This window comes from Mustela lutreola, chromosome 11 (genome assembly GCF_030435805.1).
Source record: "Mustela lutreola isolate mMusLut2 chromosome 11, mMusLut2.pri, whole genome shotgun sequence".
In the NCBI taxonomy this organism is placed as follows: domain Eukaryota; kingdom Metazoa; phylum Chordata; class Mammalia; order Carnivora; family Mustelidae; genus Mustela; species Mustela lutreola.
The window spans coordinates 73,790,840-73,812,736 of record NC_081300.1 but is presented as its reverse complement, the minus strand read 5'-3'; the positions used below and the strand labels follow the sequence as shown (position 1 = coordinate 73,812,736).

At 50.5% G+C, this 21,897-nt stretch overlaps 1 protein-coding gene across 6 annotated transcripts in view; it reads left to right on the top strand.

Moving 5' to 3' along the window:
• The window catches only part of KIAA1671 (KIAA1671 ortholog), a 187,187-nt gene that overhangs the window by 49,469 nt on the left and 115,821 nt on the right, over positions 1 to 21,897 (top strand). For all 6 annotated transcript variants that reach the window (XR_009345750.1, XR_009345752.1, XR_009345749.1 and 3 more), the window contains exons 3-5: positions 6,262 to 7,875; positions 9,834 to 9,921; positions 13,509 to 16,352. Coding sequence is in view for 1 of the 6 variants with exons in the window: in XM_059138795.1 (XP_058994778.1) it covers positions 6,262 to 7,875; positions 9,834 to 9,921; positions 13,509 to 16,352 (4,546 nt within the window). In the remaining 5 variants the exon portion in view is untranslated. The remainder of the gene's footprint in view (positions 1 to 6,261; positions 7,876 to 9,833; positions 9,922 to 13,508; positions 16,353 to 21,897) is intronic.

Below are 21,897 nucleotides of genomic sequence, written 5' to 3'. Positions count from 1 at the left end.
GGCTGGGGGCGCCTGGGTGGCTCAGTTGGTGGAGCAGACTAGCTTTTGATTTCGGCTCAGGTCACAATCTCAGGGTTGTGAGATCGAGCCCCGCCTCGGGCTCTGTGCTCAGTGCAGAGTCTGCTTGCCTTCCCTCCGCCACCCCCTCTGTCAACTAAATAAATAGAATCTTTTTGGGGGGGGGAATAAAAGAAGCAGGGTTGCTGAATCAAAAAGAAATGCTTTCGGGGCACCTGGGTGGCTCAGTGGGTTAAAGCCTCTGCCTTCGGCTCAGGTCGTGATCTCAGGGTCCTGAGATCGAGCCCCGCATCCGGCTCTCTGCTTGGTGGGGAGCCTGCTTCCTCCTCTCTCTCTCTGCCTGCCTCTCTGCCTACTTGTGATTTCTCTCTGTCAAATAAACAAATAAAATCTTAAAAAAAAAAAAAGAAAAAGAAAAAAAGAAATGCTTTCTTTGGGGCTGAGTATAGTGGGGAAAACCACTGATTTACAGTCAGCAGATTTCAACCCCAGCTCTGCCCCTCCTTAGCATGTGATCCAGCTCATTTTTCAAAACTGTGTTTTCCTCGTCTCTAGAATGGTGGACATAATTTGAGAAGCACAAGGTGGTTGAGTGTATTAAATGGGGGGCGGCAGAAGGTACACGGAATGACAGAGTCTGGTGCCTGACTCTTGATGGAGTCTCAGAAAATAGTAGTTGAGAGCAGATATTGCCAAACTGCTTTTATAACTGACACTGGCCCTGGGAGCAGATGAGCATATCCCTTTTCCCATAGCCACGCCTAATTGGATGCTATTATTTTCTTCTCTCTGAAAGGGATGCTCTCCTTTCAGATACTTTTTAGCACACTGGCTTTCTGTCCCTTCTGCTGCCAGACCCTGAGGACCCAGCTGTGAGCTGGACCCAGGACCCAGGACCGCCCGGTCTAGTGGAGTATGAAATAGGCAGTCACCATGTGTGTGATCAGCGCTGGACTAGGCAGAAACACCGAAACTTAGATCCCACAGCACAGAGGAGGTGCCTGAAGCTGCCTTAGGGCATCAGGAAAGGCTTCCTAGAGGAGGGGGCATTTTGGAGCTCAGGATGGAAGGATGACTAGGGATTAATCAGGCAGCAGGCAATGACTGTGGGGAGGCGTAGGGGGCGAGGAAGAGCATAGTGTGTCTTGTGATCGGTCTGGGAGTACATTGTCCCAAAGTAAGTGTATGAGTGCATGTGAGAGACAGACAGATGGACAGGGAGGAGATGAAGGGGATCGGGATCCTGCTGGGTCTCAGGGAAGGCACTGGACACGTGTGGATGGGGCATGCATGTCAGAACCTCCCTCCAGTGCTGCTGGAGGCGACTGGAGGAGGCTCCAGCAGAGATGGGAATGCCAGTGAGGAGGTGGATTTTCCGTGTCCCTTCTTCTTGAAGCTTTCCCTGGGGCCCCTCCCCTTTTTATTGTCACTTTTCTGACTTTCTATGTCTCTTGCTTATTTATGTTCTTTACTCCCGTCTTCTTGACTGCTGGCTCCGTGGGGACGGGGGACATAGCCCCTTGTTTTCTTCACTGCCATGTCCCTAGCACCTGGCCTGGAGCTCCATAATTGTGGATTGGAGTGAATGAACGGATGAATGAACGGGCGACAGAGTTAGGGCTGTTGCCATGGGGACGGGAGGAGAGGACGCATTCACTCCAGTGCCATTAGCCATCGGGCCCCTTCCCTCTGGGGCCCTGCCCTCCTGGGAGGCCACGGGCACGACACACTTGGCGCCTGGCATGGTGCCCCCCCGCGGGGTGGCTTTGCAGACTCGGGAAGCCAGGTCACATTCCGGAAGACACCGGAAGGCGTGAGGACTGGCTGGCACCCCTCAGCAGATGGTGGCATTCCCAGGAAGCGGCACCCAGAGACGGCTGAGTGAATGACTGGTGAGCTCCCAGATCGGATTTAAGGGTGTAATTACGAAAGATCTGCAGCAGCTGTTAGAACGAATCAACGCCTGTGAATCTGAGAGAAAAGCTGCCAAACTGTTCGGTTTTGAATGGAGGTGTTTCTCTTGCCTTCTCCCTGTGTGCTTCTGTCGAGAGGAGGAGGTTGTGAGCGATAAGGGATATCACTCCCTCCTACCCCCAGCACGGAGCCCAGAGCCTGCTTTGCAGGAGAGTCAGAAGGAGGGATGGACGGACGGAGGCTCTGGAATGAGTGCCCCTGAATTTCAGCAACGGTGGGCCTTAGTGCCTCAGTTCCCAGGAAAATGGGCTTCTTTGCCTGAAATTGCAGGAAATGGGCATTTCAGACTTTGCAGAGACACTCAGAGAGATCCAGCCTATAGACGTGGCAGAGTCAGCAGTGGGGACATATCCATTGCTGCCCCCATTACCTGAGATCAGACTGGCGTCCTCTGCCCCTTGGGCCACAGTGGACCCCTGACCTCCCAGATCGGCCCTGCTGCCCATCTGTTCCCCACGCCACCATGTGCGGTGGTTCACACCTATCTGAACAAGAGAGGTGGCTCGCACTCTGCACCCCTTCCGCGTTCAGGGAGCTCCTGTTTGCCTGGCTTTGGTCATGGTGCTCACACAATTGCAAAGAGTGAGCGAGGCCACACAAGGCATAGCAGCTGGCCTCTGTGTGAGCGAGCTTCCAAAGTGTTTTGGAAGAGACCGACATGTCTTAAATTAAGCATGACATATGTGATGCATTTAAGTGAAGGTTTTAAAGAGCACATTTCAATCCATTGCCTTGTGTTTTTTTACAACAGGTTAAGTGAACCCCTGAGAGTCTCGTGTTTCTGGGTTTGGGAAAGACTTCAAAATGTTCTTTAGCTGTTTATTGCGGTGGTTCAAAAAAAAAAAAAAAAGAAAGAAAGAAAGAAAAGAAAAGAAACAACCCGTCTCTTTCCCCCCATTTGTTCACTGGTGTATCCATTAATTCATGGATTTGTTGATGCTGTCATATTTACATACCAGGTATTTGCCAAGTGTTTTAAGTGGGAACTCGAGAGGAAGACCAAGATGGGAGACAGATACCAGATAACAGAGCCACTGTTCCAGTTAAGAGGGGTACAGACCAAGAGTCTTTCCCCCTTTACTTCCCTGCAGGGTGGCTACTGAGCTGGGGTTGGGAATCCCCGAGTAGGGCGACACGCATGCACCGTCCATCCTGATTTGCCAGCAGTTGCTCTGGGTGACCACCTTCCCGGGACAAGCTGTGCAGACAAGCATTCATCCCAGCTTGGGCAGAGGTGCTGGTGACAGAGCAGGATGACATGGGGTTCATGTCATCATAGCAGGTGTCTAATGGGGGACATTTCTGGGGCCATAGAGAAATGGGGGGGAAGGGGGTGCTCTCGGTGAGTTAGGTAGGTTGAGATCCCAGCTGAGCTCTTCACAGCTCTTGGGTTTTGTCATCCAGTAGCAAATGACTGATGGCCACTACCCAGCTTGCCAGGGCCAGAGTTAAGTCCCCCTGTGTCCTCAGTTGCTTCATGTCACAAAACTCATGGTACCTGCCCTTATTCAGGAGCCTGGGGAGCAGAAGAAGATCTCTTCATTCACCTGTTTCTTTATTCCACCAAGCAATATTTTATGTATATAATCAACAGTGATGTATGCAGAGCTGTGACACACCAGGCTGCTGTGCTTGCTTCTGGGGACTCAGGGTGCCCTCTGGGGGCTTGCCATTGGATGGCAAAGACTGAAGGCTCATGCAGCATTAAATACAACTGTGTGGTTGTGATGAGTCCTGCCGAGGATGTCTGGTGCTCTATGGATGTGTAAGACAAAGATCATACCAGGTGTGTGTGTGTGTGTGTGTGTGTGTTGGGAGGGGCAGAGAGGTTGGGGCTGTGTCTGAGGACTGGGCCTGTGCCTGTGTGTGAGTGAGAAGGGTATCCTGGAAAGCAGGGACAGCATGTGCAAAGGCCCTGGGGTGGTGTTTTAGGACCTGTGAGAGATGCAATGTGCAAATACTTCTGAGTCAGGAGAAACAGCTCCCAGATTAGCCAGCGCTGGAGTTCTCTGGCATCACTTCTCAGTCTAGGGAGTCTTCTGGGATCACCATGCCCAGTCCTAAGCAGTGACTACTATTCCCATGCTCCCGCTTCCCCCTTTACATACCGCAGCGTTTATTACCCAGAGTTGCAATTGCTTCTGTGTGTGTGTATGTGTGTGTTTGTTTTCTACATAAGACTGTGAGTTCCCTGCATGCAGAGGACTTTTCTTGTTCGTCTTTGTGCACAGGGTAGGTGCCCAGTAAACACGTAGCAGAGGAATGGGGGAGATTTTTTTTTGAGCGCCAGCGTGGACTCAGCCCCCTTTCTGCTACGATATTGAGAAGCCGAAAGGAGTGTGCGTTTTACAAGCTGGAGATGATGCCAACGGATGCAGTTGGAGCTCCAAAGCTTTTGTGCCGTCTGTGCACATACTTCCGGAACTCCGGAACTGAGGCTGTGGTCCTGTGTCTCCCAGACCTGCGGAAACTCAGCCCGGTTGTGGGGGACGAGCCTCCCTTCCCCCACCCGCTTCTGCCATGGTAGGGTGCAGCCAGCCCCGATCGCCATGAGACGTGACACGGTTGGCTTTGTCGGGCAGGCACGCATCCCCATCCAGGGCCTGCCAGCTCCGGTAAGTGGGACCGGAGTGTCCAGGAAATGGAGAGCGCCTTTGGGTTCTGCCAGGGAATTTTCTCTCTGTCTTTTGAATCCCGCTGTTGCCCTGTGTCTCATGTCTGGGCTACGTGTGTATGTGTGTATGTGTGTATGCGTGTGGGGGGGTGTCCCAGAGTATGGTTTTCAAGAGGTCATGGGGACTGGCTCTGAAGGTGAACAGTCCTGATTGGGGCCAGGACCCGTTGTGCCTGACGACCCTGCTGTTCTCCGATTCTCCGTATCTTTCCCTCTCTGCTGCCCCTAGCCCTGTCTAGACAGCATTCTCTGGTTTTGGGGAGAAGAAATCTGTTAGCACCATCGAGCGTGGAAGGAAGAGAAAATATCAAAATCTGTCTGCCTTTCTTTCCTGCAGGCTGCTGAGTGAGTCAGAGCCGGGGGCAGCAGAGTGGGGCCCCAGGAAGGGAAGCAGTAGGCTCGCGTTTATAAAATACCTTCTACGTTTAGTCCATCGAGATGGGGGCATGCTTGGGGCAGCTTTTGCAGGGACAGAGAACACGGGCATGAAGGTGGGGGCAGGCTGGTGGGAGGGGCAGTGCGGGAATCAAGAACAGCGACTTGTCTGGCACTTTTTCAGACCAGAAAGGAATGCGACGTGATGTTTAAGAAGACCTTGTTGAGGGGCGCCTGGGTGGCTCAGTGGGTTAAAGCCTTTGCCTTCGGCTCGGGTCATGATCCCAGGGTCCTGGGATCAAGCCCCACGTTGGGCTCTCTGCTCAGCGGGGAGCCTGTTTCCCCTGCTCTCTCTGCCTACTTATGACCTCTGTCTATCAAATAAATAATTAAAATATTTAAAAAAAAAAAAAAGAAGAAGAAGACCTTGTTGAATGGGGTGAGGATGTGAGGTCGAGCTCCAGCTGTGCGATGTTGCCAAGTTGTGAGACCTCTCTAGGCCCTTTCTCTTCGCCCTCATAGTGATAGCAATGACCCCTGCTTCTCAGGGTTGTGCAAGATTAGTAAGAGAGGACAAGCTCCTGGCTGGGTGAACAAGGGTCTTACTCCAGAGCCGCTGTGAAATGGAGTCTGATGATCACCCTACCCACCTCGTAGGGTTATAAGGAGGATGTGGTTTCTAGAACATGTAAGCACCTGGCCTACCTTGAGGCCTCACTTGGGGTAAACCCTCACCCTTGGCTGTGAACTCTTCTTACAGAGGCTCTGAAGGCAGCCAGCATGGACTAGATGTTCAACAGAAAAGAACCCAAAGGCAAAGCAGAAACAGAGCAGGTGGACTGAAAAAAGAAATGACTTATTGTTTTAAGGCACCTGGAAGGGCATGTGGGGGAAGGTGGCAATGAGGGGCAGTCTAGTGGACCTGGGGACCACTAGCCAACTTTGTGACCTTGGTGCCTCCAGTCCTCTATAGCTGGGTGCCCTGCGGCTTGTCCCCTGCCCTCTCTGTCTTGGGGCTGGGACAGACTTCAACATGGTATCTGGTCCACTCCCTTTGTCCGGAGTTCAGAGAGGTGGAGAGGAGGGCCCAAGCTTCCCCCGTGAGGTCCGTGGAGAGTGGTTCCTGACATCCTGGGCCCATTCCCCCACAACGGTCTGGTTGGACCCAGACACTGACATTTAAATGTATTTTTTCCCTCTCCTTTGCTTTTTCCTTTTAGTGGCTGCTTCCCCAGTTCGGATGTTCTTAATCCCCATGGAGCCACAACCGTAGCCATGGCGATACGGGTGGAGGTCGGCGCCCTAACTCCCCTGACAGGAGTGCCAGGCCTTGGCGAGATCTCCAAGGAGGAGACCCTGAAGCGGACCTACTTCTGCCAGGCTGGAGACGCCCCCAGGGCACCCTCAGCACTGCTTCTGGAAGGGAAAAGCCCCCTTAGGAGCCCAGCCCGCTTACTTCCTCTGCCCAGACTTGCCCCCAAGCCCTTCTGCAGAGAGAAGGTCCCGGATGTGAAGCCCTTTGTCCCATCCCGAGGGCCCAGCCCAACTAGCCCTTCTCCTCCCTGTGGGCACCCCAAGGATGTGGTGGCAAAGGACCTGAATGAGAAGATGCCTGGCTTGGTGGGGCAGGAGGCAGGGAATGGGGAGGGCCTGAGGAGAAGCTCGTCCCTGTTCAACAAGACCACCTTCCTACGTCCCCGATCCAACACCATGATTGCCTTTGAAACCATCAAAGCCGGCCCTGCTCTGGGGAAGGGGATCAGTGAGGGGGCTCGGGAGGCCACCACAGGTGTGTCTCAGGAGCCCGCTCCAGGCTCCCGGCCTGAGGGGATTGCCAAGCCTGCTCTGCCTGCTCGAAAGCCTGGGACCCTTCCCCGACCGGCCTCCCTGCCCCAGGACATCAGGCCAGCTGTCCCCCAAGAGGAGAAAGGCCCAAATGAGACTCTGTCAAAGGTCAGCAGTGTAGAGGACACGGGGGACCCCACTCTGGAGCCCAAGCCTCGCCTGAGGAGAAGGCCTGTGTCGGCCATCTTCATTGACTCCATTCAGCCTCAGAAGCCAGGCCCCGGTGGGGCAGCTACAGGGGGAAAATCACCCCCCACCCCGCCTGAGAAGACGTGGGTGAGGAGGCCCAGGCCTCTGTCCATGGACCTCACAGCCCCATTTGAGAGCAAAGAGACCTTGCTGAAGAAGGTGGCCAATGAGGCCACCGCGGGTTCCATTGCCCAGTGTCGGGGGCTGGAGAGGTCCGACCCGGAGACCCAAGTGAGCACAGAGTGTTTGGTTAGAGCAAACCCTCGCCTTTGGGACCCAGACTCAGATGTCCTGGAGGTAGCCAAGAAGACCCGAGAACAGAAGGAGAAGATGCTTTTCAAGCAGGCGGAGACGGGCAGCCTCAGACCTGTGGGGGGCTCAGCCCAGGGCACCCCCACGGAGGACCAGCCTCCTGGGGAGGAGAAGGCTAAGCTGCTCAGGGAGCCAGAGAAGGCACCCCCTTCCCCCTCTCCCAGACCTGGAAAAGATCAAGAGTTTTCTGAGGTCAAGAGCAGAGCAGCCGACGGGGACAGCCGACCAGAGGGAGGATGGACCCTCGGGGGCAGCGTCAAGAAGTGCATCAGCCTGTTTGGGGAGGAGAGCACCTTGGCCTTGGCAGCAGACTCTGAACGCCAACCGGCCACCCCTGAGCCCCCGTCGGCTGCCCCAGGGCCCGAGAAAGTGGGTGTGAGTGTCCAGGAGAGGATCAAAGGCTGGGCTGTGGAGAACTCCGAGGCAAAGCCAGAGATCAGGAAGAAGACCTTCCAAGCACGGCCTTTGTCAGTGGATCTGACCAAACTGTAAGTGGGAATGTTCCACAGGCTTTGCTCAGCTCTGAGCTGCCTCAGACTGCCTACCAGAGCCTCCTCAGGAAAGGGAACTGGCACAAGGCTCCACGCTAGCTGCCTTACAGCCCACTCTCAATTTACCCACAGCCCCCGAGGAGATGCCCGTAGCTTCCATTTCTCAGATAAAGAGCTGAGGCGCAGAGAGCTAACACAGCTTCCCTCCAGGTTCGGTGTACGCCAGCAGCTCCATTTCCTTGTTCTTTCTCCTCTTTGCACTTTGCCCATTGCACAGATGCAGATAGGAGAGATGAACTACCATGAGGAAGTCTGGAGCCCTCATGTACTCCAGCATGGCCTGGGTCCCTGGCTAAGCTTGCCTTTCCAGAAGACTGAGGACTTGACTGGATGGCCTCAGACTCCAGGAATGGCCCCCAAGTAAAATCAAATGGGTCAAGATAGCTTGAGAAAGCCCCTTCCTGTTTTGAGTCTTGGTTTCTTTGTCTTTAAAACGGAAATTTCCTTAAAGGATTAAGGCCAAGACTCCCAGATAATGCTGTGAATCACTCTGCCCACGGGAAACCATCTCTCTGTTGTAGCTCTGAATGACATGGTGAATCCTGTTAGTTGAGGGTTTTCTAAGCTCAGCCAGCCTTGGCCATCTCTTGCTTCTTTGCTTTCCCTCAAGTGGCTTCCAGGCTGCAATAGGGAGATGCCACTAGGTGTGGCCACCAGCTCCTCAATGACACGCATGCCACTGACATACCTTTGTCCGGTTGAAGTTTCCAGGGGTCACCTCTGGGAGACCGCTGCCCTCCCAGCCCTGGGAACCAGGGCAGTGAGCTGGGCCAGGGTCAGACCCATGGCTCTCAGCATTTGGAATCATCTGGAAAAAAATCCCGAGGCCTGGGGCACTCCCCTCCTACCACCACCTCAAGATTGCGATTCAATTCCATTGGTTTGGGGAGGGGGGCTCCTATCTTGGTTGTTTGTGAAAGTGTCCCAAGTGATTGTCCCATGCAGCCAGGCCCAAGTAAAGATAACAGAGAAAGAGGCCTGCAAGCCAGGGGCCTCACACACCTTTCCCCGTGTCCTCATAGTGCCTCAGACTATTTTCCATCTGACAGATGGGGAAACTGAGGCTTGAGTGTGGGAATAACTCATCCACAGCCTCATGCCTCCTGGGAGTCAGACCCTGGAGGACTGTAGAGTGGGGCGAGGTGAAGTGGTCTGTTTCCCTCCCCTCCCTTGTCTCTGCAGCCCCTAGCCCTGATCTCATCTTTAGGCATCCATTCCACAGAGCTCTTCAGAGATGGGAATATTCTAGCACCAGAATACTCTTTCTTTCTCTTCTTCTTAACAAGTGGAGAAACTGAGGCCCCGAGAGGGACAATGACTTGGCCGAGGTTAACCAGAGAGGCAGCGATAGGCCTGTGCCCCCACACATTACAAGACAGCCCACCACCCCCGAGTGCCGTAGCAGGGCTGTGGTGGGGCTGTTGTTTGTGCCCAGGGTTGCTAACAACAACCATTAATTATCCCTCCTGGGGCATCTTTACTCTTCCCTAAACGCCCTCACATAGCTATTAGGGCTTTGGGTAGCCTCTTATCTGCTCTACAAAAGACGATGGGGAGGTGTTAATTATCCCCGTTTTATAGATGAAGAGACAGAGGCTCAGGTGAGGTCACAAGCACAGCCTCAGCTCCCACAGTGGGGAGAGAGCAGAGCCTGGGACTAGCACCCAGATCTCTTCACCCAGGCCTGGGGCTCCTGCTACCCCAACAATGCTGTGTTTGAGGTAAGCTGCCCCCCACCAAGCCCTTCTTAGTTTGGTGACTGGAAAGGATGCATCCTATTGCTTTGTTGATCTCAATGCTGATCTCACCTCTGGGTTCTTGAGCTAGTCATGAGGTGTGGACAGGCGGGAGTCACTGATTCTGGCCCCCAACAAGTAACGTAGATCTCTGTATAGGTTTTCGAGTCCAGTGTCAAGCAATGAAGTCAAGTACGAGAAGTGTTCTGAGCTAAGTGGCGAGCTTCCTAAGGAACCCGGAGAAAAGGTAAGGAGCCCCCGTGTTTGGCACATCTGGTTTTCCAGTGATTTCCAGTGATTCACTTACTGGAAAAAGAGCCTAGGAAAGAATCAGAAGCTTCTCGTGAAGCATGAAACACATTTTTTTTTTCTCTAATGCCGGGACTTTTCACGTCTGTTTTGGGTTTGTGATTCTGCACTCCTTAGTGTTAAATATTATTTACAAATGTAATCGCCAGGTTTTATTTATTTATTTATTTATTTATTTTCCTGTGCAAAGAGCAAAAGGGACCTGGCTTTCTTACATATGAATGACTGTCTTATTAAGAAATTAAAATTTAGGTTAGAAAACTCTTAATAGAAACTCCCTTGGTGTCCTTCATTAGGGTCCCTGTTTCCTTCCTTGCCTTGGCTGGTCACCAAGCAGTAGCAGAAGGAGGGAAACTACTAGCAACTAAATTGCTGAAAAGTATTTTTATTTAATCTATTTAATAAGGAGAAGCTCATAAAATACCTACTAGGTCTAACTCACTTGTGGTTGATGCCTCATGCAGGGTTTTAGGTTTTTTTAGAACAGCTTTTTTTGAGGTATAATGGATGTGAAGGAAACTGTATCTGTTTCCAGTGCACATAGATGAGTTTTAATATACCCATGTGCACACCTGTGAACGTGTATCACTATCAGGATTCCAGACATCTCCAGCACCTGCAAGCTGTTTCTTTTGTAACCACTCCTGGACCCTCCTCCTACCCCCAAATAGCCACTGACCTGCTTTCTGTTCCTATACAGATCAGTTTGTGTTTTCTAGATTTTTCTCTAAATGCAACCAGTGCTGCTTTTTTTTTTTTTTTTTTTTTTGGTATCTTTTCTCTCACTTAGAATAATTATTTTGAGTCGTGTCACGTTGTGTATGTATTTATCAATAATGGATTCCTTCTTGTAGCTGAATAGCATTCCATTGTGTGGGTAGACCATGATTTGTTTATCTTTTGGCCCTGTTGATGGACATTTGGGCTGTTTCCCATTTTGGGGCTATTGCGTGTAAAAGAGCTCTGAACATTTGTGGGCAAGGCTTTGTAAGGATTTCTGTTGTGTTTTCTCTCGGGTAGATGCCTAGGAATGGCTGGATGGTATGGCAGGTGTACTTTTCACTTTTTAGGACACTTAGGCAGACTTTTAAACACCAGAACTTGGTGGCAAGCACATTTGTGCCCCAGGAGCTGGATCTGAAGGCAGTGCCCACCACTCCTGGGGGTGGGTTTGCCCTGCTTTTACTCTTGGATGTTCTGAACCGCTTCTTTGAAAACGGTTGAGAGAAGTTCTGGTTGACATAAAGTCTTGGATTTTCTCATTAAAATGGTATAGTGGTAACAGCAAGAACAAAGAGGACACTGTGTGGGACACCTGGGGGGCTCAGTTGGTCAACCAACTGCCTTTGGATCAGGTCATGATCCCAGAGTCCTGGGATCGAGTCCCGAGTCAGGCTTCCAGATCCATGGGGAGTCTGCTTCCTCTCTAAACTTCTCCTCTCTCACGCTCTCTCTCACTGTCTTTGTCTCAAATAAATAAAATCTTCAAAAAAAAAAAAAAAAAAGGACTCTGGTAAGCAAGTGGGACAAAATACTGGTTGTCATTGAATCTAGGGGATGGGTCGAGGTGAATTTATTATTTTCTCTGTAATTTTGTATGTGTGAGAAAACTTTCAAGAGATAAAAGTTAATAAGGGAACCCTTGCTTTATTTAATACAGAGATTTGACTTTTGTAAGTAGATTTTTCTATCAGTAATTTTTTTTATTGTAGTGAAAGACACATAACATACAATAGACAATTTTCATTTTTTAAAGAACAATGAATATATTTTTAAATTTAAAAACAATCTTTCTATGTGTGTATACACACATATATGTAAAAATACACACATACACACAATACTAGGGAAAAGTTCTGGAAAGTTCTACAAGGATTACATTCCTCCCTGTCGATAACAGCTATTATTCAGGAAGGGTGCTGGTATTTGAATATCTGAAGTCTCAAAAAGGATTTGAGCTTTGTTTTAGAGGATTCATATATTATTTATGTGAATTTTATGTAATAAAATGTAAACAAAAACTTTAAATGAAAATATTTTTTAAATTCTTGATCTGCAGTAGAGGTTAGCAAACTCTGGCTCTATGTGTATCTTAACCATTTTATTTTTATTTTTTTAAGATTTATTTATTTGAGAGAGAGAGAGAGCATGAGGCGGGGAAGGGGCAGAGGGAAAGGGAAACAAGCAGGCTCCCCACGGAATAGGGAGGCCTATGCAGGGCTTGATCCCAGGACCCTGAGATCAGGACCTGAGCCAAAATCAAGGGTTGGACACTCTGCTGACTGAGCCAGCCAGACGCCCACAGAGCTTTTTAATCACTCCAAATGGAAACCTTTACCCAGTCATTCACTTCCCATCTCCCACCTGTGGCCTTGGACAACCACCAATCTACTTTCCATCCCTGTAGACTTGCCTCTTCTGGACATTCCTTATAAATGGAATCACAAAACACGTACCCCTTTGTGTCTGGCTTCTTTCAGTGAGCATAAGGCTTTGAAGGGGCATCCGTGTTGGAGCATAAATCACTTTATTCCTTTTTATGGCTGAATACCATCCCATTATAGAGATAGACCACAATTTGTGGATCCGTTCTTCTTCTGGTGGACATTGGGTGATGTCCACCGTTCTGTGATTGTGAATCCTACTTTAGTAGATACAGGTGTGCAAGTCTTTGTTTGAACTCATTTTCCCTTCTTTTGGGTATCTCCCCAGGAACAGGATTACTGGGTTAGATGGTTCATTCTTTAACTTGTTGAAGTAGACTTCTTTCTAGATCAAGAATGACTAATACGTGTATATTATAAAATCAAGTGGAACCGAGTGCAGAAGTGGAAAAACGGCGTTCTCCTCGTCATTCCTTCCTCCTCCCCTCACTCCCTTACAGTTTGATTTCTATCTTTTCTCCACTGTGTAACTCTATGTGTCTACACATACACACACAGTTGTTTAGAAGCCGTATTGTTTTATAAATACACTGTTCTGCAGCCTGCTGTTCTCCTGCCCACACCTTAGTGCTTTCTGTGTTGTTAGATGTGACATTGGGAGCCACTGCCCCTCCCTTCTGTGGATCCAGGCGCCCTGTGATACTCCGTTGTCTGGATTATGTCAAAGCTCACTTAGCCTGAACCCTACAGGTGGGCATTTAGGTTTGTTTTTGTGTCATTGGCTTTCTGTCTCTGCAGTGCTCCCTCCCCGAGCACTCTTGTTTACCCAGACTTGGGCATCTGAGCCAAGAAAGAGTCTTAGGGAGGAAATTGACCAGATTAAAAGGAAATGAATATTTTAAGATCATGACATATACTGAACTGTCCAAAAGTCATACCCATTTATGTCCTTGCCAGCAGTATCCAGGAGTGTCCATTTTCCCACATCCTTACCCACACTGGGTGTGTTCAGTCTTTGGAATTTTATGGTATCTCATGGTTGTGATTTTAAAAGCAGCTGTTCCGATCATCTCACCACTTCCTTTCTCTCTCAAGTCCCTTAAATTAAGTTGGATTGCTTTTTTTTTTTTTTTTTCCCCAGCAAAAGGAAGGCCATGGTGTGGATGGAGTATCTGTCCTGAGAAGCCCCTGGAAGCCTGGTTTGCTCCGGGAGAAGTCTAGGCAGACAGAGCGGAAAGACAGCTCTCACCAAGTCCCCAGCACCTGTCGGGGTGAAAGCTTGAGGAGGACTCTGAGCCCTCCTGACAGCACTACAGAAGATGATGGAAGCTTCCAGACTGTGTGGGCCACAGTGTTTGAGCATCATGTGGAGAGACACACAGTGGCTGACCAGTCACGACACTGTCTCTTGGCCACGCGCCCCAGGGATGGGGCGGATGCCCGTGTCTCAGAAGTCAGACCTAGGCACGAGAGAAGCTCTTGGCTGGAGAAGGGTGTGCCAGAAAAGACAAACCTTGTGAAACAGAACTCCAGATGGGTTGAAAATCCCCGTACAGAGAAATGGGGACAGACCGCCCTTCTGAATGGTGAACCCAAAGGGTTTCACATGCCCTTCCCTGAAGAACACCCTTTGGATGAGAAATGCAATAAAAACCCCATCCTCCAACGCTCCGAAAAGCCTCCCCCATCCCAGAGGGTTGAGCCCAAGTATGGCATTGTGCACACGGTCGGCAAGCGTGTACACAGTGAGGCCATCCCCACGGTATCAGAGGAAAAAGCCGTGACCCTGCGAAGTGGCCGATCTCAGCTCTCTCCAAAGGGGAGGCAGCAGTCGCATGAGGTCACCCCTGCTGACCTGGAGTGCAGGCTGGAAGGTCAGGCGGGGTCTGTCCAAAGGGCCAGTTTGATTTGGGAAGCTCGAGGGACTCACGATGTCAGTGGGCTAAAGCCTGACTTCCGAGAGCCGAGGGACACATTTGGGGGCAATTGCCTGTCACCCAAATGGACAGGTGGGGTGACTGTGAACTGGCATAAAGCCACCATGGTGGCCAGTGAAGAGAAAGGCTCAGAACTGAGCACCGAAGTCAAGAGCGAGCACCCAGCCAGGCTCTGTGGCCCCGAAGCCGGCTCTGGTAGGGCCCGCCAGGCTGCCATCAGGGAAGCCCCGCAGGAAGGGCCGGATGGGGCCAGGAACAAGTCAGGAGACTGCAGCTCCACAGGAGAAAGGGGTGCCCCCCAGGGGTTCCCTCTGGATCTACCAACCAGGAATCAGGACAAGCCGTCTGACATACGGGCATGGATACAACCAGAAGTGCGTGGGCAGAAGGGACGCCTCGCTATGGCTGCCGGTGAGGGTGAGCCACAACCGGCCCAGGCACCAGAGCCCAAGGCCAAGATGCGGAAGGCGGGTCCCCCGGACCAGAGGCTTGAGAGGTGGCGACGGCGGACATTGCCCCATGACGTGAAGTTTGACGAATTCAGCTTCCTGGGCCCAGAAAACTCCTGGAAGGTGGAGCAGAGACGAACAGACCATTCGAGCCCCACCACCAGTGCCTTAAGGAAACCTGAGCTATCCCCCCACAGGGTGGAGACCCGGGAGTTGAGCCCAGGTGCTTCCCAGGACCCAACTCAGCCAGCAGTGAAGCAGGGGTCATCTTTGGAACCCAGGGCGACATTTTTCGCAGTGACATATCAGATTCCTGATACTCAGAAAGCAAAGAGCATTGTTAAGTCAGGGCCTGAAAACTTGACAGAACATTCTAGAAAAACAATCCTGCCTCCTCCTCTTCCTCTAACATCCACCTTGGTTTCTCTTAACCATGAAGAGCCACTGGAGGCCAAGGGCAGTAACAACTGGACTAAGGGCAAAGAACACCACAGTGCGAGCTGTTCAAAACCTCTGAAGCCAGCAGACCGCCCATCACCTCTTAGCGACAGGACTCTGGATTCTTCTAGTGAAAGAATCCTGGATGCTGAAGCCTTATGGATCCGTTGGGGACCAGAGGATGGCACCGGTTTTCAGAACAATTCGAAGGATAGTGGGAACAGAACACCTCCCAGCAATGCCCCCAAAACACCTCCAGCTTCCAAAAGCCACTCAGAAGCCATTGATCTCATCAGGAGGGACCCTGAGGTGGGCAGTACAAGGGTCCCAGGGAGGATCAAAGATGGCTACAGATCTAGCGTTCTCGACATCGATGCTCTAATGGCCGAATACAAGAAGCAGGAGGGTCAGGAGCTGGTGGAGGGTAAGCCCACATCGCCCAGCAGCTCAACTCTGGAGAGGCCAGGCCAGCAAGGCAGGGTGGACCCAAGAAGGAGGAGCTGGAAGGAGAGGTCTGAAGCTGAGAGTCTCCACAAACCAGCCAGTTTTGCCGAAGCAAACCACGGTTCTGCTCCTGGCGCCGTCAAGCAGCCAGCAGAAGCCTTGTGGACAGCCACAAACACCGAGCTCAGCCCTCCTCTGTGGGCTCCGCCGCTCTCAGCTCCTAATGAAAAACATCCAGAGACCTCCTCTGGTCCCGTGGGTCCCTGGAGAAAAGTTTTGGGAGTCCCTGAGGATGACAGAAAGGATTTTGTTAGTAAACATCAGAGTGTAAAGTATCAGAATTCCCTAGCCGAGTCAAAGCCCACTCCCTGGGAGGATGTGGGCAGTGGGGCCTGTGTGTTGGCCAGATCCACTCTCACTGACCAGAAGAAAGGGACCCCAAAGAAATCCATCAGCAGGGGAGGAGAGAGCAGTGTGGTCCAGTGGGGTGAGCACCCATACGACTGTGGCAGGTCACTGCTGAATGTCAAGAGGGCCTGTTCAGAAAAGGGCCCCCCTGCCAAAGTCTGGGAGGGCCTGTCTGTGATGCAGGAAGCCAGAGAGAGGAGGCAAGAGCAGCCCAAAGAGAGGTCCAGCCTCCCCAGAGACAGTTCCAAGGCCAAGGAGACCAAAATGGGACCCTGCCGGCGGGAGTCAGACACTCGAGACATTCAAAAGGTGAGTAGGCAGGCTCTTTCAGTTTTTTTAAATGCTGGTTAGACATATACGCCAGGGGTCTCAAACTCCCATCCCACGTGTGGGCCGGGTGGGTATGCAAATGAACGGAGTCTGGCTGGGTGTGGGGCTCTAGGGAGTGGTGGGGATTGTGGAGGGCAGCTGGTTCTGGACACAGGCTGGCTCCATTTAGTCCATGGGCCACCGGTTTGAAACCTCTGTCCTAGAAGGATGATACTCATTTATTGAGCCCTGCTGTCCTTTCCTGTATGTTGTATCAAGTTCATTATTCTGTCCCTAATGTTCAGTGGCATGTGTAACATTCTGTGAACAGGCAAGGAATACATGCGGAGTGGGGGAATGAGCAGTGTTCTGTGAGTCTCATGGCAATGCCTCTTCTGTGGGATTGAGGTTTGGGGTTTCCATAGAAGTAGCCCCTTGCAAGCAGTTGTTTATTTTTATTTTTTAAGATTTTATTTATTTATATGAGAGAGAGAGAGAACGTGAGCTGGGGGAGGAACAGAAGGAGAGGGACAAACAGACTCCCAGCTTAGCACAGAGCCTGACACGAGACTCGATCCACAACCCCATGGTCATGACCTGAGCAGAAATCAAGAGTCAGGTGCTTAACCGACTTAGCCACCTTCTCGCTGGAGACCTGTGGGAAGTGGCATAGATCACCCCTGACTTGTTCTGTCCTAGGGGCAAGGAGCCTGCAGTATTTACTTTCCAGTTCGCTCCTGCCCTCGCCTGAGACTATTTCTGGGGCCAACAACATCCAGACTCATCCTTTCTGGCTGGTGCCATACTCAGTGGTGGGGAGAAAACTCCTCCCCTAGCAGGACACCATTGCCATTGGCACGTACTTGAGTTGTGGGCAGGGCGCCAAAATGTCGGCGGCGGATGTGATCAGCTTGTACAGACGGAAAAAACCCAGACTCAGAGAAGTTAAGTAAATTGACTTGGGTCACACAGCACCAGATGACAGCCTAGGGCTTGAACCCAGGTCTGGCTTGACACCCAGGCTTTCAAGTAAGCTCCTTGGTGGTGAACGAGGAACCTTGAATTTGAGGGAAAAAATCTGAGTATCAATCCCCGTGTCCCTCTCACCCACCCTCAGCATTCCTTCCATCTCATGACTACTTAGTTCTTTTCTGGTCCAGATTCATATGGAGTTTCTTTCTGGAAATACAAGCAAACACAAACACAAATTCTTCTTTTTGCCTCTCTTTTCATCAAAGTGTGCATTCTTTTTTTTTTTTTTTTTAAAGATTTTATTTATTTGTTTGAGAGAGAGACAGTGAGAGAGAACATGAGCGAGGAGAAGGTCAGAGAGAGAAGCAGACTCCCCGTGGAGCTGGGAGCCCAATGCAAGAAGCGGTCCCGGGACTCCGGGATCATGACCTGAGCCGAAGGCAGTTGTCCAACCAACTGAGCCACCCAGGCGTCCCCAAAGCGTGCATTCTTTAACAGGGGGTTGAAATTTTGATTGCATGTGGACGGAACCCACCCTGGCTTCTTAGACTGAGGGAAGGGCAAGCCCTTTCCCTGAGGGCCTGTGCCTCAGTTTCCTCATCTGTAAAAAGAAAGTAGAGGGTGCAGCCTGGACAAGGATGTTGTAGAAATGAAACAGTGGGCTGAGACCAAGACAGATCATTACACAGAGGGTCACCTAAGGCTTTCCAGGTACCACGTTCAGACCCGACTCTGCCGCTCACCAGCTGTGTGTGAGGTAGTGACCTTGCCTCAGTGGGGCTCTGATTCCTCAACAAAGACTGACAGAAGTTTCTGCCTGGCAGCTCTGTTGACAGGCTGAATGGAGACACAGCATGGCCTGGGCCCCCAGTGGGCGCGAGGGGAGGGCCGTCCGAGGAGGGGTTCCACGAGGCTGTTACCGTGGGCACAGTGGGAGAAGGGGAGGACAAGGAAATGTGACACCTAATCCATTTGCCAGCGCCTTGCTCAGGGGCCTGCTGGCGGCGGGAGAGTCAGGGTAGCATGAAAGGGGCCCCTGGCCCAGCCTTGGATGCCCGCCCGGGGTGCGCAGGCCCCAGGAGTGCTCGTTGTCAGGGGATCTGTTTTCTCACCGAGGGATTGGGAAGCCTTGGACCAGCTCCCTGTTTCCCTTCTCTCCTGCCCAAGCAGCTTTGGTTCCTGACCTTGAAAAAAAAATAAATGAAAACCGCACAGCAGTCCAAAATGTTGGTTGTTAAAAATCCAGACCTCACCAGAGTGTATAAGAAAGTATACCCCTAGGCCCCTTTCCCTTCCCTACTCCCCCGATGTAGCCATTCTTCGAGATCTCTGGGGCTTTCCTAAACTACAGAGTTGTGTGTTTGTCACCGGACATCATTTTTTGTAATTGTATTTTTCTTACTGCAAAAGCAGTGGATGCTTGTGTGAAGTTGAACGTGTTCTAGTAAGCATACAGTTTGGAATGAGAAGCTCTCCTAAATAATAAGTGTGGGGTGCAGGCTTCTAGGCCCATCTGAGACTCCTTCCGCCCCAATTGTGCCTAGCTCCATGGGTAAGGAAGCCCAGCCGGGTACAGAGAACCGGTAAGTCACCTGTTGTCTTATGGAAACATGGCAGTATCCTAGAGACAGTCTTACATCTTGCTTTCTTTAACTTAACAATAAAAAACACAAAAACAAGACAAAACAAAACAAAACAAAAAACCTGTGTGTAGACATTTACTTTATTATTTTCAGGGGCTGCCAAGTATTTTATTAAGTGACTAAGCCCAAACTTTTTTTTATCCGGACACTTGTTCATGGATGTTTGGGTTGGTTGGAGTTTTTGTGTCAGAAACAGAGCTTCAGAAAGCATCACAGTGCAAGCCTTTGCTCCCCTGGATCAGGCTTTCTGGATTCACAGCCAGTGCTGCCCACAGACCCGGGTGTGATTGTACTTAAAGTGATTCCTCCCCTCCACCTCTTTTCTTTTTTCTTTTTTTTCTTTTTCATTTAAGAAGCATTTATCAAAACTTTGTCCCAGGCCCGATTGCAGTATTCTATTTAATTAACTGGTTTATTTGAGTTTCAAAAGAGGAAACTTTTTCCAGAGGCTCTGAAAATACTTAAAGGCGTGGAGTACCAGCCCTCTTGTCCTCCTGTCACCCATCCTTAGCATTCCTCCCATTCTACAACCCCTTAGCTGCTTTTCTAGTCCGTATTCATGGAGACTTTCTTCCTGAAAATATAAGCAAATGTGAACACAGATGCTCTTTTTTTAAAGATTTTATTTATTTATCTGAGGGGGAGCACAAGCAGGGGGAGAGGCAGAGGGAGAGGGAGAGGCGGACTTCCCACTGGGCAGGGAGCCCCATGTAAGACTTGATCCCGGGAGGTTGGAGATTTATTGTGAAGCAATGTGTGGTCAAGCCACTGGCCCATGGCCTGATGTGAAAGAGGTTGGAGGTATCAGAGAGAAGCACCTCGAGACCTCTGCTCATTTACTACATTTAATAATTGGGCTCACCTTGTCCCAAGCCCCACTGTAGGCACCCGAGCTGCTGGGAGGGACCAGCCCACTGTATCAGGCCACGCAGTGCAATAAGGCAGCCACCAGCCATATGCGGCTCTTTCAGTGTAAATTAAACAAGAGTAAAAATTCAGTTCCTCGGTCCCACGAACCACGTGCAAGTGCTTAAAAGCCACAGGTGGCTCATGGCAAGTGTATGGTATAGCCCAGAAAGAGATCGTGTCCGTAATGACAGAATGTGCCAGTGGAGGGCTCTGGTCCAGGGGGCAAATAGACCTCAAGTGAGTGAGAGGAGAAAGTCCTGGGGAGATAGAAGAAGAGCTGATAGGGAGGTGACTCTGAGACAGTGGACAGGGGAAGGTCTCCTTGGTCCCATGGATGCTGGAAGGGTGCCAGTGAGCACAGGGGGCCAGGGCCAGAGCATAAGGGAGCCACAGATTTTTAAGGCTCCCTTGGAGCCTTTCCTACGTACCATTTATGTCTTACCAGCAGTGGGTGAGGGCTGATTTCTCTACGTCCTTTGTTAACAGTTACCTAACTTTTTGATTCTAGCCATCTTCCTGGGTATAAAGGTATCTCATTGTGGTTTTGACTTGCCTTTTCCATGACCCATCTTTCCATGTGCCTATTTGACCATGTGTGTCCCTTCTTTATCTGTTCAGATCCTTTGTCCATTCTAAATTAGGTTATTGTTCTTTTTATTGTTGAATTGTCATTACTCTTTATATATTCTGGACACAAGCGCCTTAGCAGACATAGGATTTGCAGAAATCTCCTCCCATTCTGTGGGTTGTATTGTTTGCTTTCTTGATGGTGCCCTTTGAAGCACAAAAGTTTTTCATTTTGATGAACTCCAGTTTATTTTTCTTTGGTCACTTGTTCTTTTTTTTTTTTTTTTTTTAAAGATTTTATTTATTTATTTATTTGACAGACAGAGATCACAAGTAGGCAGAGAGGCAGGTAGAAAGAGAGAGAGGAGGAAGCAGGTTATCCGCGGAGCGGACAGCCCGATGCGGGGCTCGATCCCAGGACCCTGGGATCATGACCTGAGCCGAAGGCAGAGGCTTTAACCCACTGAGCCACCCAGGCGCCCCTGGTCACTTGTTCTTTTGATGCCATATCTGAGAAACCACTGCCTAATCCAAGGTCATGAACATTTACACATGGTGTGTTTTCTTCTGAGGGCTTTCTAGATTTCACTCTGGCCTTGAGGGCTTTGATCTATTTTGAGTTGATTTTGATTTATGATGTGAGGTTTGCAAGCATATTTTGAAGGCAGAGTCTCAGCTTTGTTGATGAGGTGGAGAAAAGTAAAAGAATGGAGGGCGACCTGAGGATCTTGGCTGGCACAGCTGGGTGAGGGGCAGGGCCAGGGAGGAGCAGTTTTGGAAGGAAGGGGGCCCATGAAAGCTGAGATGAGTGTGTTCAGGGTGGGGGTATGTGGAGTTTGTGGTGGGATCTGCAAGTCAGGGGGTCCCAACATGGACAGACAAAATCGGGAGTTGTCTGTGCACGGATGTGATGTATTTAAAGCAAAGCGGTATTAAGAGAGATCCCTGCAGGAGTGATGGAGCAGGAAAAGAGAAGGTTCTAAGGCTAGCCCTGGATGAACAGACATCCCTTTGAGATGCGGGGAGGCTGAAAAGCAACAGCCAGGAAGGAAGGAGGACACAGAGGGTCTCATAAGGCATCAAACACAGAGTTTGCGAGGCAAGGGATCCAGAAGCCAGCCTTGTTCTTTACTCATGTTATGTGTTCTTAAGTAGATGCCTTCCCTCTCTGGGCCTTCCTTTCCTTACCTGCAGGGGGAGTGAACTACAAATTACTGGCCTGTGAGTGTGTCCCCTGTATATGACTGGCTGGGACAAAACCACAAGATTCAGACTAGGATATCTAGTACTGCCTTGTTTGTATATTACTTCTCTCCATATCTGTGCTTCTGTGCATATGTGTTTGCAGGCATGGAGAGGTGTCTGACATGAGGTCACCAAAAGTTACCAGTGATGGTAATGAGGAGGGCTCCCCAGGTACCAGGCATGGGGGAGAGGATCCTGAAGCAAGGCAG